Genomic DNA, 16,672 nt, shown 5'->3' with positions numbered 1-16,672 from the left:
GCAAAGAAAGTGATGGTATCAGGACAGAACTATTTCTCTCTCTTGCCTCGGGTCCAAATGATTCCCAGAAAATATGAAAGGTTTGTCTTGTATTAAATGAAGTATCTCGTCCAATTCCATGTATTTCTTTCTATATTGTCATGAGGGCCAACATTTGAATCAAAGTCAAACATCAAATATATTCTGTGGTAACTAGAAGCTCTTCACTCTAAATTGGAGAGAATATTGATGTGAATTATGAATAGGAGAGAACAGAACTCTCTTAAACAATTATGTAATTTAATTATACTATGTCTGTCTTTATATGAAGTGGAAATCTAGGCAAATACACAATCTGAATATAACAAAGAACGCAATCAGTATAGATGCATTTAGCATGGCGACAACAGTGTGCGAAATATGCTGGATTTGATACCACTAATATTAAGTTTAGTATAGCCAGGTTTCATTTCAACTGATAAAGAATCACATCCTGCTTTGATTTTTAAATGTTACACCCCCATAAGAACACAAGCAAAAATGTTGTTTAGTGTAATTGGGTATAATTATTCCATCTACAGAAGAGAAAGTCAAAATAACTTATTTACATTTCTGAAGCTTCATCAGACATGAGAACACCTCCACAATGTAAAGGTGAATCCAGAAGCTTCTGGTGTAAGACGCAGGGATGATCAAGGCTTTCAGCAGGCCCCCAAATAAACAAAAGCATATCCAGCCACAGTTAATTAGCACAGTGGAAAATAATAATGATGCATATCCAACAACAATCTTTTCACAGGATGATTGGAAAGTCTAATCAAATGGAGGTCAAATATGTACTTGAGGATTTTTCTACATGGATTCATTACCAGGAGCTAAATGAATGGATTTCTCTCTGCAAAAATCAGGTTTGTTAGTTGCCTGGGGAGACAGAGAAAGGAAGGTAGCCTTGTCCGATGGCGCCCTCTGGTGGGGCTGTGAAGAAAGCTCATTCATTATATCACATGCAACGAGTTCCCTATCACTGAACTCAAGCAGGGGGCACAAACACACAGTGTTATATTCTCAGGTGGAGAGAGCCATGAGAGACAGCAGTAGCTACTCAGAAAGCTCCAACTCCATCAAAGTGATCTTCTGATATAGCGTTGATATGCAAATAAATCACATACTTCCCACAGGCAACAGCTTGCTTTGAGCATGTGTTATCAGATTGTTCTCAGTGAATAATTTGTTTTAAAGTCATCCGTCTGAAGTGAAGGTAAGGTCATATGACCACAGAGACAATCAAAGACATTTCCACAAATGTTGTTTGATTAAAGGAATTTTTGGCAATACTTTCCAACAAAAATGAATAGACAAGACATTTGGTTGTTTGGCATTTAAACTATTTAAACTATGAATCCTGACAGGGGCTTATTGTTCAATACTTTACCTAACTGCAGAGTGTAAATATGTTGGCTGTTTAAAGTTAAATAATACATTTTTGGATGATATTGATTTGCCTTTAACAACATTATTAAAAAACATAGGCCTACTATTTATACAAATAAGCAATTACACATGTGGTCCGCGTTTTATTGATTGATTGATTGATTGAAAAGTTTATTAACAGCTTGTATATTGGGTACAGTACAGTACAGCTCAAAACATACAATTGTTAAGGGGATGCAGACCAGAGAAAGACTTTCGTCTTGTTTACATCAGGGTCCCCCATTTCCAATTCAAAATTCATGGTATTATCATGGTAATTAGTTACATCCCATAATGCCAGGAAAGGAATAACAGTTTACTTTGTTTGAGGAATAATGTGCCAGCGGTTATGTGTGTGTGGACACATCATGGGTTAAGGCTGTTTACGCTCATGACTCGGGAAAACAACTGTACCATCTTTGTTATTACAACATGGGCCTCGAATGGAATTCGTTTTGCTGAAGTCTCGGGATGTTTGCATTTCTTCTAATTGCCCCCTCATGAAGTAAGCTTCACCCTGAGGCTAAGCGGCATGTGACTGGCTCGACAGAGGAGGGGGTGCATGGTAATTCAAGCTTGGGAAAGATTCACTTGGACCTTATTCAATGTGTGTATTCGTTCCTACTTGCAGTCTTCACAATATAACCTAGCTGAAATGTGGCAACTTGCAATTATTAGTTTCGTATTGTGTTTGGTACCGTCATATCAACAATTTCCCCGTCTTTGTGCCACCCGGGAAGTGTTGCGCACAAAGGAGTGCTGCCCGTCCTGGGGAGAGGACGGCTCGTCCTGTGGAGCCACCTCGGGCCGGGGCTCCTGCGAGGATGTGGAGGTGCCGGACCGGCCTCACGGGCCGCAGTACCCCTTCTCCGGATTGGACGACAGGGAAAAGTGGCCATTGGTTTTCTTCAACCGGACTTGCCAGTGCGCAGGGAACTTCATGGGTTTCAACTGCGCAGACTGTAAGTTCGGATACTTTGGTGTGGACTGCAATGAGAGGAGAGAGTCCGTCAGGAGGAACATATTGCACCTGTCCAGGGCCGAGAAGACCAGGTTGGTTTCTTACCTGAACTTGGTCAAGCAGACGGTCAGCCGGGACTATGTAGTGGTCACTGGGACCTACCAGGAGATGGAAAACGGCTCCAACCCGATGTTTGCTGATGTGTCTGTGTATGATGTGTTTGTGTGGATGCATTACTACGTGTCCCGTAACGCGCTGCTCGGCGGCCCGGGGAATGTGTGGACCGAGGTGGACTTTGCCCACTGGGCGCCGGGGTTCCTCCCATGGCACCGTGTGTACCTGCTGCACTGGGAGCATGAGATCAGGAAGCTGACCGGAGACATGAGCTTCACCATCCCGTACTGGGACTGGAGAGATGCCCAGGGATGTGACGTGTGCACAGACGAGCTGATGGGCGACCGGAGCCCTCATGACCCCAGTCTGCTCAGCCCAGGCTCCGTCTTATCTTCTTGGACGGTAAACATGTTTAAGATACTTCTCCAATCTGGGTGTGACAACGTTTGTTTTGTTCTGTGTTCTCTCCATGTTTCTCCTCTTGCCTTTTTCATGTCTTACAGTAATACAGTTTCAAGATAGTTCATGAATAAGCTATGCCTAAGAGGTATAGTCTACAGATCTCTAACAAACAATGCTTAATAATTAGCCAATGTATACAACAAAAATCACTTGTGTCATAAAAGGGAATCTAAGATGTAAAATATTGCAAAGTTAAACTATAGGGAAAAATACAACATATAGATAATATAAATACAATAATATATATTTGTGGTAGACAGCCATTGCAAAAGTAAGTATTGTGATGTAAACAGGGATGTTATTATGCATAAGGAGCTTAAGAGTTAAAAGTGGATAGGCTTTTAAGTGGACTTTTCAGTTAAAGTATTAAAGGTTTTAGTCGTCTAAAGAGTTGGCTTTGATCTTAACACATTAAGAAATGTTTACTTAAAGATCATTACATACTAATTTTTGGTCCATCACAAAATCGATAGCTTATTTTTGAATTAATGCTTAAAAACATCTGTTTTGATCAAAAGGTTATAACATACTTTTCCTTCCTCCTTCTCGTCTGGAAGCGGGATACTTTGACATCAACCAACCTTACAAAGAACACCTAATATAAGGATCCTTTTCAAACTCAGTGTAACCAATTTCAAGAAGCAAAAATATAATTTGCAACATCCCAGCAATATGACACCTAGTGCCTCCATCAACAGGTGCTGTGCTCCAGAGCAGAGGACTACAGTAACAGGGGTGTGTTGTGTAATGCTGAAGAAGAAGGCCCATTGCGGCGTAACCCTGGAAACCACAACCGTAACTTGGTTGAACGAATACCAACTTCAGCAGAGGTGGAGTTCGCTCTCAGTCTGACCGACTATGATACCGGAGCCATGGACCGCAGTGCCAACATGAGCTTCAGGAACACTCTGGAAGGTCAGATAAGCTTGACCTCAAACAAACAAATAAATAACACAGACACACAGCCCCAATAAAGTTCTATTAATTATAATTTGTTGACGTTTATAACATGCTGCCGTCACCTTTGTAAGTGCCAATTAACCGGTAAATACCTGTCCTCTTGCAGGATTCGCGGACTCTCAGACTGGAATAGGGAACAGTCCTCGAAGGGGGTTGCATGCTGCTCTCCATGTGTTCCTGAACGGATCCATATCTTCAGTGCAGGGCTCAGCAAATGACCCCATATTTTTTCTCCACCACGCTTTTGTTGACAGGTGAGACACACACACACGACACACCTTTTATATTTGAGTACACTTTCACTCAACATCATTTTCTTTGTCTATGGAAGCATTTACGAGCAGTGGCTCAGGAGGTACAGACCGTCTCCATCAGATTTCCCAGACTCTGATACACCTATAGGGCACAACGGCGACGCCCACATGGTGCCCTTCCTGCCCCTCCACAGACACAGAGACTTCTTCATCTCCAGCAAGGATCTGGGATATGAATATTCATACCTTCTAGATTATAGTAAGTTCAATCTAAATGGAGGCTTTCTATTTTCAACATCTATTTGCATTTGGAGTACATAGGTTTCCATCATCTGTTTTCAAATGTCCCCTGCAACTATAGAGGAAAGATATTGTCAAGGAAAATATAATTCAGGCTTGGTTACATACTGTACTATCCCTGTTTAACTTGAATAAACGTTTCCCTACTTTCCTGTGACTACTTATATCTTTTTTTTCAGACCAGAGGCTAGCAGAATCAATGGGTCCTTACCTGGAGGTGTTGCAGGACGTGTGGCCCTGGCTGCTGGTTGCAGGGGTCTGTGGAGGGATTTTAGCAGTGAGCATAGTGGCTGCTGTCCTAACTGCAAAACGGCGATATGGAGGGCCGTCTTGGCTGAGCGTGAGGAAGTGGAGAAACGTATTTGCTCTCCCAGAGAGAGAGCTACTTATCAGGGGCAGTGAAGAAAGCAAACACCATAACTACCAAACAGCTATCTGAAGGCACAGCCATCCCTGTGCACTGACGCATGCATCCATGATTTTTAATATCAAAGCACTGTGAATGATGTGTTACATTGGCTTATTGAAATGAGCATTGCAATCTTTGTTACCGGCAATGTATTTAAACTGTATTAAAGCGTTAAAAAAAAGAAGTTTGTTATTAAGAGGCATTCATATTCCTCACACAACTTTCTAGCTCATTTCACACATGGTCTGTGCAAGTTATGTTTCCTGTCATGTTAATGTTCCATAATGACTTTCACATTCATAAGGTAACACGATTTAAGCTGATTACCATCAAATCAAGGTTCTGCAGGATGGTGGGGTTCCACTTTATAATAAGACAAAGCTTATAAAGGATTCATAATTAGGTTATGAATTAGGTTGTAAACACTTTATTAATCATTAAAGGCCCCATGTCATGCTTTTCTGGTTATTACCCGTCCCCTTGTGTGTTATGAATCTTTGTCTGCATGTAAACGGTCTGCAGAGTCACAAACCATCAAAGTACACCCTGTAGTGAGTAAAACTCTAACACAGAAAATACTTGTCTGCTGCCCCAGAACGCCTCGTTGGGGATTTCTCTTTTTCCATTGTTTACTTCTTGGGTATAGTGACGTATTTCGGGTATAGTGACGTTACCTTTGGAACAATCCGCCCAGAAACTCCCAGCCAGGCTGGGGGTGTGTGTGTGTTTCGCGCTGTGTCTCGCCGACAGACACTGGGGGGGGGGGCAGGAGCTCCAACAAGCTGTTTAGGACAGAGAGTGAATACACATACTATAGAGTTGCGGTATGAGAAACCAATGTGAGTTTGGAAAATTGCACAATACAAATGTATTTTAGTATACCTCAACAATGGAATTATGATCAGTAGAAATGGCCATGACATAGGACCTTTAAGAACCATTTATAAACCAGTTGTAACATCGTTTTCATAGATCAACACAGGCTCACTATTTGGCAAGATGACTAAGCCTTATATTGGTTACTTAGCGAGAATCAACTCAGTGAAAAACAGATACCAAGGATGCTGGCTGATGAATAAGACGAAGTAAGCTAAGTAGCTAATATAAGGCTTAGCAGTACAGATAGATGTGGGCTCACTATTTAGCAAGCAACCGGTCACAGTTGCCCTGTTTATCTCATGTCTTATAAAAGCTTATTATGATTTATAAAGAGTTCACAACCCAATTAATAAATGAATTACAAACTATTCGTAAACCCTTTCTAAGGGTAGTCTTATTGTAAAGTGGTACCCAAGTGGGCATTTATTACGGAGTAAATAAATCCAACATGTATCCCACTTCCATTCAGAGTTAGAATCCCAGACTCCTTAGAAGCATTTACAAAAGCCTCGGGGGACTTTCTTTCATTATCATTGGGAGATGACAAATCACATTTTAATTGACAATTAAATTTACACACAGCATCTATTGCACGTCTGTCCGTCCTGGGAGAGGGATCCCTCCTCTGTTGCTCTCCCTGAGGTTTCTCCCATGTTCCCCTTTAAACTGTGGGTTTTCTCTGGAAGTTTTTCCTTGTACGATGTGAGGGTCTAGGGCAGAGGGTGTCGTATTGTCATACTGATATTCTGTACAAACTGTGAAGTCCACTGAGACAAATGTAACATTTGTGATATTGGGCTATATAAATAAACATTGATTGATTGATTAAATTGATTTTTGTTTGTGTTGCGAGACGTGCTTTTGAAAAGAGGACAGACATCTTTACATCTGGGACATGGTTTAATATTCCAACCCCAAAGCATATAATAGTTAAAAAAAATCAGAGGTCACAACTGATGGAAAAACGTGGCATTAATGCCCCTCCGCAAAACTTGATCTGCTTATACCGTTTCTAAGAAATATTTACATTGGGATATAATCTATCACACACATCAACCCAATTTCAAAAGTTCAACACAAATGTTTATTTTTGGTAAATTGGTTCTCTAATCATTTTTACCCATACGTCATGTTTTCATCCAACCAAATCTGAGATGTGCTCTCTAGCATAGCATTTTGAACAATACAGTACTTTGCTGAAAAATACTTTGTATTCAATTAGCATTCTCTGATATTACAGTACATTATACAGTACTGAATACAGCATTGATCATTTCGAAGCAAAACTTGTACAAATATACATTAGGTATAATCATGGTAAAAAATACAATTTGTGATGTGAATGAAAGGGGGTAGTAGGAGCACATCTTCATTTGTAAGTTTAAGGGTCCCAATTAGCTGTTGTATTTCTTTTGAACACAATTTATTCATATTAAACTATATTATACAAGTGTCTTGGAGATCAACATTTCCTGCCTAGACTACATGGAGCCGCTTCATTGTTATGGGAACATATCTATGAGCACTGCATTCAGTCAGAAGTGATTCTGGTGGACAAACAATGCAATCATTAAATATATGAAATGATAGGATGGAATGAATCTTTTAACATACATTGTGGGAATAGAGAACTGTGGTCCTTTAGGATGACTTAAGCATAGTCACACCCGACTCTTATCTTATTGTGTGGTAGTAATCCCCAGGGGATTTCAGTGCAATTACCAAGTGTAACCCTTTAGTGGAAACATTTTGTAAACAAATGTTGTAGATTCCTAAGCATTCCAACATTTATATTGAGCAATACAAAGGACAACAACTCAAGAAGAACTGGCAAAATCAAGTTTGTTGACAAATAAAAATGAAAGGGGAACGCTGTTGAAAAGCAGAGGCCAATAGTCCATGACAGCAAAAGAGGCGACTCTTTAGAGAGGTAAGGAATGCCTTGGATTCAGCTAAAGGTACGCACCATGTTTGTAATGTAATACCTCATCATTCATCATCTTCCTCCTCGCTATCAGTCTCCTCTTTTTCCTTTATTTCCTCTTTGGGTGGGGCCGGTGGAGGAAGGTCAAGGCGTGCCCATGTCAAGGGCTCAGATTTCTTCATGGCTATCTCGATTTTGGAGGCCATCATGTTCACTACGCTTTTACTCACGTCTATAACCTAAAAGAAAACAAGGAAATGTAACAGATATGCTTTCTGCTTTGATATAGGGTGATCACAGATACACTGAACGGAGCTCTGAGGAGTTTCAAGTCATGTTAAACCGGTGGAATACACACAGGTGGGATTGTATTTTTAAAGTACTATTGGTAATCAGTGGTATATATATGAATATGACATATATTCATGCATGAAACTATGATGTATTGCTGTATGTGCAATGCTGCACAAAAGTGTATGTATTCAAACCTGCATATATCAAAGGTCATAGGACTTTATATCAGTTTGTAAGTAATGCTGTACTTACTCCCCACAAGCTGATTTTCTGCAAAAATTCCTTCTCTCCCTCAAATATAACATGGATGTCGATCTGAAGGAGAAAACATAAATAAACATTAGGTTGAGAAGACCACAAACACAGAAACAAGCTATGGACAGAAATCATATTGTAGTCTCTACAATTTAATAATCCCTCACCGTGGTGCTGTTAGCCTCCACGTAGCTCAGCTCTGGGATGCCATTCTTGGCGTAGATGGAGACGATGACCTGCATCCCCGTCTGGTGCCAGTCAAACCGACATGGAACCACTTTGTTACCCTGCGTGGAGATTTCACAACATTTTAAACAAAGTCAAGCTGAACCACAAAGCAGTGTCTCCACCATGCAAGTGTTTACCACACACCACTAGATGGAGTCACAGCTGAGGCTCTCTCATAAGGACATACATACATGAATGATCACTTGCTGTCAAACCGGCACCTACCTCATCTTTTTTCCTCCATAGATGTTCTCCCGTGGTACAGCCCTCTTGAGAGAGGAAGGTGTTAAAGTCAGAGGTTTTCCTCTTACAGCAGCTCCAGTATTTCATCCTGAAGATGCAGGAATAGACACCCGTTGGGGTTTTAGCTGTCAATTACTTGTCGCTCAAGAGAAAAAGTGAAAAAGACTAACAAGAAGACAACAGGAAAATACTAGTGTTAATCCTCATGCTTCTTTTACAGTTTAGAGAGAATATGTGACCTGCTCCATCGAAATCAGTCGCATTGACCCGAAGACACATTTTGAGTTGTATGAGCTGGAAAGAGGAGATTCCTAGCTTTCTAATGATATCAGGTTTGTTGTTGTACTCCAAATATGTCACATTACATAATGACTGTCACCGAGTCATCATTTTGAGAAAAAGGCCTTCAAAGTTTCCTCTTCTCTGGAATCCATCGATCTGATTGATTATTAGCGGAGCAAATGATCAAAATACTACGGAGGGAAGATATTTTCGTTTGGATTACTGGTCTGGGAGAAGCTCGCGAGTGTGTGTATACGTGTTTGTGTAATTTTGCGTTTGTGTGTATTGTGTTTGTTTCCCGGGGAAAACACTCACGAGAAACACCGGCTGTTGTTACGCCTGCTGTGACGTTAAGTTACTCCGTTCTCCGCTTGTAATGATGCCGTTAAAAGCTTCAAAGTTGTATTTATCATCTGAATTTGCCGAAACAAGTTTAATATTCTGAAAGCCAAGACTTTGTTTAATTTAAATCAGATGAAAACAAACTGTAACGGATCCTGCCGTGTTATCTATGATTACTATACGCGTACATTCATAATGTCAGCCGGAGGGAGGGGGGCGGCGCTGTGGAAGAGCAGATTGCGAGTGAGAGCCGTCTTCTTCCCTTTACAAGCTTCAAAAATGTATTTATCGTGTGATTTTGGAAATAAAAGTTTCATATTCTGAAAGCCAAGACTTTGTTTATTTACAATCAAACAAAACACCCGAACCCCGAAAATAATTTTTTTAGCGCAAATCCACGTTTATTTTGAAATGAGCCGTTTCGACTTCCGACTGATTTCGATAGAGCGGGTCACATATGTACTATTCCATGTCAATACAGTGAAATGCTGTGATGGAAATGTTTTTCAGTGATACTAACCCTTCGTGGAAGATAGGAAATCCCGAGTGGTATGAGCACTCTTCCGAATCGCTTGCAGGTCCATCAAAACTCTAAAGACGACAACAAAAGTGAGGATCAAAAGAATTAAGCAGATTGCTATTGTTGACACAAATAAAAATAGGGCTTGATTGTATAGCAAATATAGTTATGGGATGGAGTTGTACAGTGTTTTGTTTTCCAATGAAGACTTTGGAAAAGTTTCAATGTCCTGATTTTACCTCTACAAAGACCCTTATTGACTTAAGGCAGGCGCCCCTTGGGAGAACATCTCATGGCTTTCAATCACATCAGTTGAAGCACAATTTATGTAAATCATTAAAGTCATGCTCCAAGCTTTTGTAAAATATGTTAATGCAACTTTACTTAAAATGCATGTTCTAAATGTGTGGTTTCTGCTTTGACAGAACAGATTAGCTTGAGCAAACATGGAAGACACTTTTTTTTTTACATCAATTTTGCCTTAGCTCATTTGACATGACATAATTCATCATGATTTGTTTATGTTTTCATGATGCAAATTACAATTAGTTTTCAAATCAAGAAATGCGGAAACTTTATTTAACAGAATCCACAGTTTTAGCATGAAGCCAAATAACTTTAAACATTTGAGCTGCTGTTGCCAAATCTCTACAGAGGTATGTATACAAAATAGTTTTTTATTTACACATTATTTCAATTTTACCTTTATTTAACCAGGATAGGTCTCATTGAGATTACAAATCTATTTTTCAAGAGAGTCCTGGCCCAAGAATGGTAACAGCACAGTTACAGCCAATTTTACAGTCATACACCAAGTTTAGCCAAAGCATTTACAGACACAGCGGCCTGCTTCAAGGTCAGTTAAAGTTGCTTTGAGTGTGTTTAATGAGACCAGCTCTCTGAGTTTCAGCTCAGTTTGAAGCAGGTTCCAAGCTTGAGGGGCAGCGTAACTGACCGCCCTTTTCCCCAGTTCAGTACGGACCTTTGGTGCAGTTAAAAGGAAAAAGTTCTCGGAGCGAAGCCGATAAGATTCTGTGCATTTTCTGTTTATGTACATCCTTAGATAAGGGGGAAGAGCACCAAGAATAGCCTTATATATAAGGATGTGCCAATGTTTCAGTCTACGCGTGGTCAGGGAAGACCATCCAACACGAGTGTATAGATTGCAGTGGTGCGTCAAGGTTTTGAGGTTTGTGATGAATCTCAGTGCTCCGTGGTAGACGGTATCCAGCGAGTGAAGGCACTGAGAACTTGAAGATGTATTCATATAAACCACATCTCCATAATCCAGCACAGACAGAAAGGTTGCAGACACTAGTCTCTTTTTGGCCTCATAGGAAAAACAGGACTTGTTTCTAAAGAAAAAACCTAATTTGATTCTTAATTATTTCAAGAGTTCCACAATGTGTGGTTTAAAAGAAAGCAAATTGTCAATTATAATTCCAAAATACTGCAACACAGATTCAGCCTCCGACCCATGCAAGGTGGTGATAGGAGGAAGGTTCAAGACCTTGGGTTTTGCTTTCGAGAACATCATTAGCTTTGTCTTGGTAGCATTCAAAAGTTTCAAATCACTCATGTTGGGTTGTACAATGTTTAACACCACGATCATTTATACCATTTTCCTCCCGTGTACATCAAAACATTGTCTTACTTTAGTACATCCTGCATTCTTACAGGATGTTCCAATCTTGACCTCGTCATTATCTTCCTCTAGAAAGACAGAGACAGAAAGAGAGACAACGAATTGACTTAGATGCTTTGAAGAGGTTTCAAAAAGTGCATCCACGGTTGTGATGTGTTGTCCCTGCCAGCTTTAACTCGAACGCCACAATGTGAAAGACATAGGTTTGGGCAAATTCCCACAGGACATCCATTAACTTCCCCTGTCAACATGACCTTCCTGTCTACTGTAACAAGAAGCCTATGGTAATGGAGGTAGTCTGCAGTAACCGGGCCAAACAGAATCACTGATGAGATAACAAGAGACAGAGGTTAAGGTGAAGTTCAGTTCTTACCCTCCTTCTCTTCTGCATTTTCAGTAAGCTTCAGTTTCTCCAAAGCCTGCTTCAGAGATGAAGAGACTTTGTGCGGCATCCTCCCCATCGGCTCATCAGCACTGTAACAGTAACACATTTATTAGGTAGGACACATTAACAACAAACTGGGGCAGTGTTTCCGCCAGACCAGGGCTGAGAGGGCCTTCTTGTCATGTTCCTGTCTTATAAGAGTTTCTTGCACAGATAATAAGAGCTTTCCCATGATATTGATTACAATAGAAAAAGCTATGTATGAAGCAAACTGTGATACCTTGGTCTGCGTATCGACTCATGAGGCTTTGGTGCGGAAATGATGAACTCATTGAACTTTGGGTCGTCTATATCTTTCTTTTCTCCTGACGATGTCACATCTGGTTTCTCCGGCTCAGGGGGCTTCTCCTTGTTGTGGGGACTGTTTGTACAGCCCTGTAGAGGAGACAGTCACAAACAATGAGTGCTCAGGACAATGTGGCCACAGCAAAGGTGGAAGTCAACGCTTGTGAAAACGGAGGCAATGGAAACATGTCCATGGAGGATTTAAAGTATGGATTCAATCGGAGACTTTTAAACTTACAACAATGTTGAGAAAGTCTGAGAAGTCAGTGGTTCTTTTCTTGCAGCAGGACCATCCCTGGAGGAAGTCAGACAGACATTAGATTGGACCATACACCAAAACACAAGGAATCTATGCATTTTTAACGGTTTTACCTTCAATGCATCATGGAATACAGGGATTCCTGGATGATGGGTGCAGCCATCTGTGAGAAGAAACACAGCTTTGATTAAATGAATCTCAAAGTGATTACTCACAAGATGAACTGGACAATTATCTCCATAACATTAATTTACCTACATTATCTGATTTATATCAAGACAGTATCTAAACTCATAAATTACAGAAGTAGAAGTTTTGGCTGCAATTAAATCTATGCCTATAAATAAAAGCCCAGGACCAGATGGCTTCACGGCAGAATTTTATAAAGAGTTTTGGACTGAACTTCAACCTATATTTATGATACGTAAATATCTATACCGTTGTACCGTTTTCGTCCTCGTGTGGCCGGGGCATCACATGGCTAAACGCATATGATTAACGCAAACGCAATCGCAAACAAGCTTCCGTCCACACGCAATAGTCATCCGGATAGTGTCTGTCCACACGAGACCGCTCCGTTTAGCTCCAACCGCTGGAGAAGCTGCAGTACATATGCCGAGCCTGTACGTGGCGCTGTAACATCCTCCACAAAAGCAGCGAAGAAGCATGGTTGTCATGGTTGCCCTTCTGTTTATTCTCCGCGGTGGGGGCCGAGGGAACCGGGCAGAGTTTTTCGCCAGTCAACGTGTATTAAAGTTTAAATCTTCCGACAAAATTATAAAAGTGCCGGTCAAAGGTCTTCTTTGTTATTTATTTAGCTTTAAAACAAATGAATAACGAATCTATATAATATAATAATAAAATACACGGAGCCTCTCGTTTTCCTCCCTCTCTTCGGACAGCGTCAGTGTCTGTCTCATGCAGCAGCTGATCCAGTAATGAGTGACCCGGCCGACAGTAAAAATAAACATATTTATAACTAGTTTAGGTAGTTTGAGAGGTGTCTCCGTCCTGTCAGATTAGACTTCACTCGCGTTTATGTCCATATCGAGAGAAAGATAAATAATCTGAATTCAGTGTGCAGTTTACTTTGACGCGGGGGTGGGGAGAGGCGGGCCTATTGCCTCATCATTATCAGAAAATGATCGTATATGGCGTACACACGGAGCCGTTGGACCCCCCCAGAGCGTTGCATATGCCGTTCTATCCACCTTGGGACCCGTTATCGTTTCCGCAGTCGTTTAGTGCCGTATTCTGTCGTCCTCGTGTGGCCGAACGGTCTATATGACACTAAACAGTAACGCAAACGACAGTTTTCGTCCTCGTGTGGCCGGGGCATGAGGGTTTGTGACTTTGCAGACCGTTTACATGCAGAAAAAGCTACATAACACACGGGTAATACGGGTAATAAAAGCATTACATGGGACCTTTAAGAGAACAGCAATGGAATCATTTATGCTGATACATTGCTGCAAGTGTGAATAATTAAGTACCACAAATATGCTTTTTCTCACATTAAAACAGACCATTTTAGCCATTAACTATGTGCCAAACCTGTAAACACCAACTCAACCATGACAAAATGCAATGAGATCGAAATAATTAGTTTTGCTCATGATGATGAGCGGTGTTTAACATTTATTTTTGTCCTGAGGAAGCTTAATTTGTTACATTAACTCAAGGCTTTGGCCTCTGTTTCAATGAAGAATACTCACTGTAAACGCATCCTGACAGCATTTGTCAAATGTCCTGATTTCTAAATGAGGCCCCCAGACAGTGTGGGTTCAAAATATACTTTGACTTAAAAGCTTATTCCCCAAGAATGAGTTGGCTTCACAAATGACATTCATTATCTTGAGGGATGCTCTTACAACTTTATATCTCTTATAGGATTTTTACATATTATATGCTCCTAGTTGCATCGTTGCATGCTGATGGTCAGAGATGGCAAACATATGAGGTTTGCAGTTACACACACCTAGAAGAAAACCTACATAAGATTTCAAATGTATTGTTTTTAGGTACATCATAGTGTATGGGAGGCAGGTCGAGTTCAGAGGAAAACTATTTCTCTGGTGCTACTGTTGTCTTTAGTTCCCTAATATGTTGCAGTGTTGTGTTAGCATTAAGAGACTAATTATGAAGGTGATAGACAGCTCTTAAAACAAGTAATTTAGTAAATGTTTCTAAAAACACAGATGTGAAGTTAGCTTCCTTTAAAAGCCTCACTGTTGATGGCTCTCTCAGTTTCCCTCCCCACGGTCTATACAGTTTTAGAAAAAAACATCTCGCTGTCTTGGCAATAACACGTGTTTTGTGGAATAGCGATGGAAATATGCTATGTATAGACAGCTTGTTGTTCAAACACCGATGTACTGTATATCCTGTCTGGGACAATGCTTTCTGGAAGTCTAACGTTCATTTCTAACTTAACCTGCTAATCACATGAGCTTAACATGCTAACAACATCGTGATTAGCCACCGCATCTATGCAGGACCACATGCTACTAGCTTCCTGAGATATCGGTTACAGCAATACAAATGAATGAAGTAGTAACTGTGTTGGGTCCAGTCTGTTTCAGTCACCTCAGGTTAGCTACATGGGCCCAGCAGGCGTTCTCGCTGTAGAAATTTCCAGAATGATCAGAGGTTAGCTTGCTAACACACTGGCACGGGGCAGTGTACGTTAACTAAGATACTACTCACCTTCTGGGTTATTTTCTGGATCAAACTGCTGTCCACATCCCTTATTATAACACAAAACGGACATGGTGCCGGGTGGAAGAAGTTTTACCGGTGCCCAGATGTTTAACTAACCACTATACGGCTCGTGAGTGTGGGAAACAGTGCCCTAGCCGTTTGTGGACTGCATTCCACTTCCGGAAGTTCTCGGTAAAGATCGGAGCTTGCCCAACCCGCCACCTCTATCCAGTGAGCGCTCTGTAGTCCCACTGAAGCGACAACTGATGCTGACTGCTTCACAACTTGCGTAAAGCGACATGTTCTTTATACTACTTTATTCTCGGAACTTAACATCAACCAGCAAATGACACCGGGCTGTTTTAGCGTGTGTTTTGTGTTAACTATTGCAGATAAAGCCGGAGTAGCCCCCTGCACCCAGGGTTACATTAGTCAGGTGCATGAAATTGGGGCAATAGCCTATTTAGTTTTACGAGGATGGCTGCAGCCTAGTAGACAACTGCCTGTCTGGATGTGCTCATGAATGTTCCGTTTCGAGTATTCTGACTTCAGCGCGACTGTTTCGTGCGTTTTGCCTTTGTTTTTTGTGAAGGACTGTCGGAGAGAGGATGGGAAATTATTTACTTTCACTGATTACCGCTGTTTCGTGTAAAGGTAGGACACGCTGCGTTGTGTGAGTGAAGTATGTGTAGTTATTAAAGATGTAGATTGTGGCTTCAGCCTGTAGCTTAGTAAAGTCGTGGATTGGTCACGGAGGCAAGCTCCATCGCATCTGCATCAACATGGGAGCCGATAAATGCACCCCAATATCTCCCGGGACAGTCTGCCTCGGGAATTTTAATTTGAGTCGTTGGATTGACAGCCTAGCCCTTTTGTTGCTGATTTAAATGTATGTCCTTGAATCTGTAAATGGGCATATGTCATATCACCAGGCTTTCTTTCTTTTTTATTTAGTTTCTGTTGAAGTTGTACAATTATCAAGAACATGCGATGAGGGAATGCATTTAGCATTAAGGGCCTATCTAGAAGCGGAATCTAAAGTAAAAATATATTACAAAACGTTGAAAAGTCCACCATAAATGTCATTTTCTGTCCTTTTCTGGCAGTCAGTCACCCATGAGTTAAACTTGTAATTAAAGTTGGCTCTGCTTTACAGTTAACCTGATGATAACCTTTGGTGGATGAATCACTTGTTATTTAGGTAAACGTATCAACGCTCTGTTTAAAATAGAAGGCCTCTATTGGATATCTTAGTTAAGTCAGTAGCATTAGAAGTGTTACTTATCAAAAGTACAATGGACAATGCAAAATGGTCCAATTCAGAATAATATATTTCATAATATTGGATCAACATGAGTGCATTAATGTGTAAGCATCACACATGTTGCTGCTGGTTAATCCAGATATGTAGGTAATACAAATACATCATCATTTCCTTTTAAAAAAGTGTAGTTTTTTTTAA

General features: G+C 40.7%; 2 protein-coding genes across 2 annotated transcripts; one reads left to right on the top strand and one right to left on the bottom strand.

Moving 5' to 3' along the window:
* The first annotated feature begins 1,776 nt into the window (after positions 1–1,776).
* LOC117535274 (tyrosinase-like) lies at positions 1,777–5,090 on the top strand. Its single transcript, XM_034199673.1, has 5 exons — positions 1,777–2,926; positions 3,685–3,901; positions 4,053–4,200; positions 4,278–4,459; positions 4,680–5,090. Exons 1-5 carry the CDS (start codon positions 2,012–2,014, stop codon positions 4,937–4,939), a joined length of 1,722 nt encoding a protein of 573 aa, XP_034055564.1. The 5' UTR covers positions 1,777–2,011; the 3' UTR covers positions 4,940–5,090.
* Positions 5,091–6,669: 1,579 nt separating this feature from the next.
* chordc1b (cysteine and histidine-rich domain (CHORD) containing 1b) lies at positions 6,670–15,454 on the bottom strand. The gene is made up of 11 exons (XM_034199440.1): positions 15,217–15,454; positions 12,624–12,673; positions 12,490–12,546; positions 12,187–12,341; positions 11,895–11,995; positions 11,531–11,589; positions 9,877–9,947; positions 8,715–8,820; positions 8,429–8,548; positions 8,259–8,321; positions 6,670–7,951 (listed from the first exon to the last, which is right to left on the bottom strand). The coding sequence occupies exons 1-11, from the start codon at positions 15,278–15,280 to the stop codon at positions 7,778–7,780; spliced, it is 1,020 nt and encodes a 339-aa protein (XP_034055331.1). The 5' UTR covers positions 15,281–15,454; the 3' UTR covers positions 6,670–7,777.
* Positions 15,455–16,672: the final 1,218 nt, after the last annotated feature.

Source organism: Gymnodraco acuticeps, unplaced genomic scaffold (genome assembly GCF_902827175.1).
Source record: "Gymnodraco acuticeps unplaced genomic scaffold, fGymAcu1.1, whole genome shotgun sequence".
Classification (NCBI taxonomy): domain Eukaryota; kingdom Metazoa; phylum Chordata; class Actinopteri; order Perciformes; family Bathydraconidae; genus Gymnodraco; species Gymnodraco acuticeps.
The sequence above is the reverse complement of the archived record's forward strand: the minus strand, read 5'-3'. Positions and strand labels throughout refer to the sequence as shown.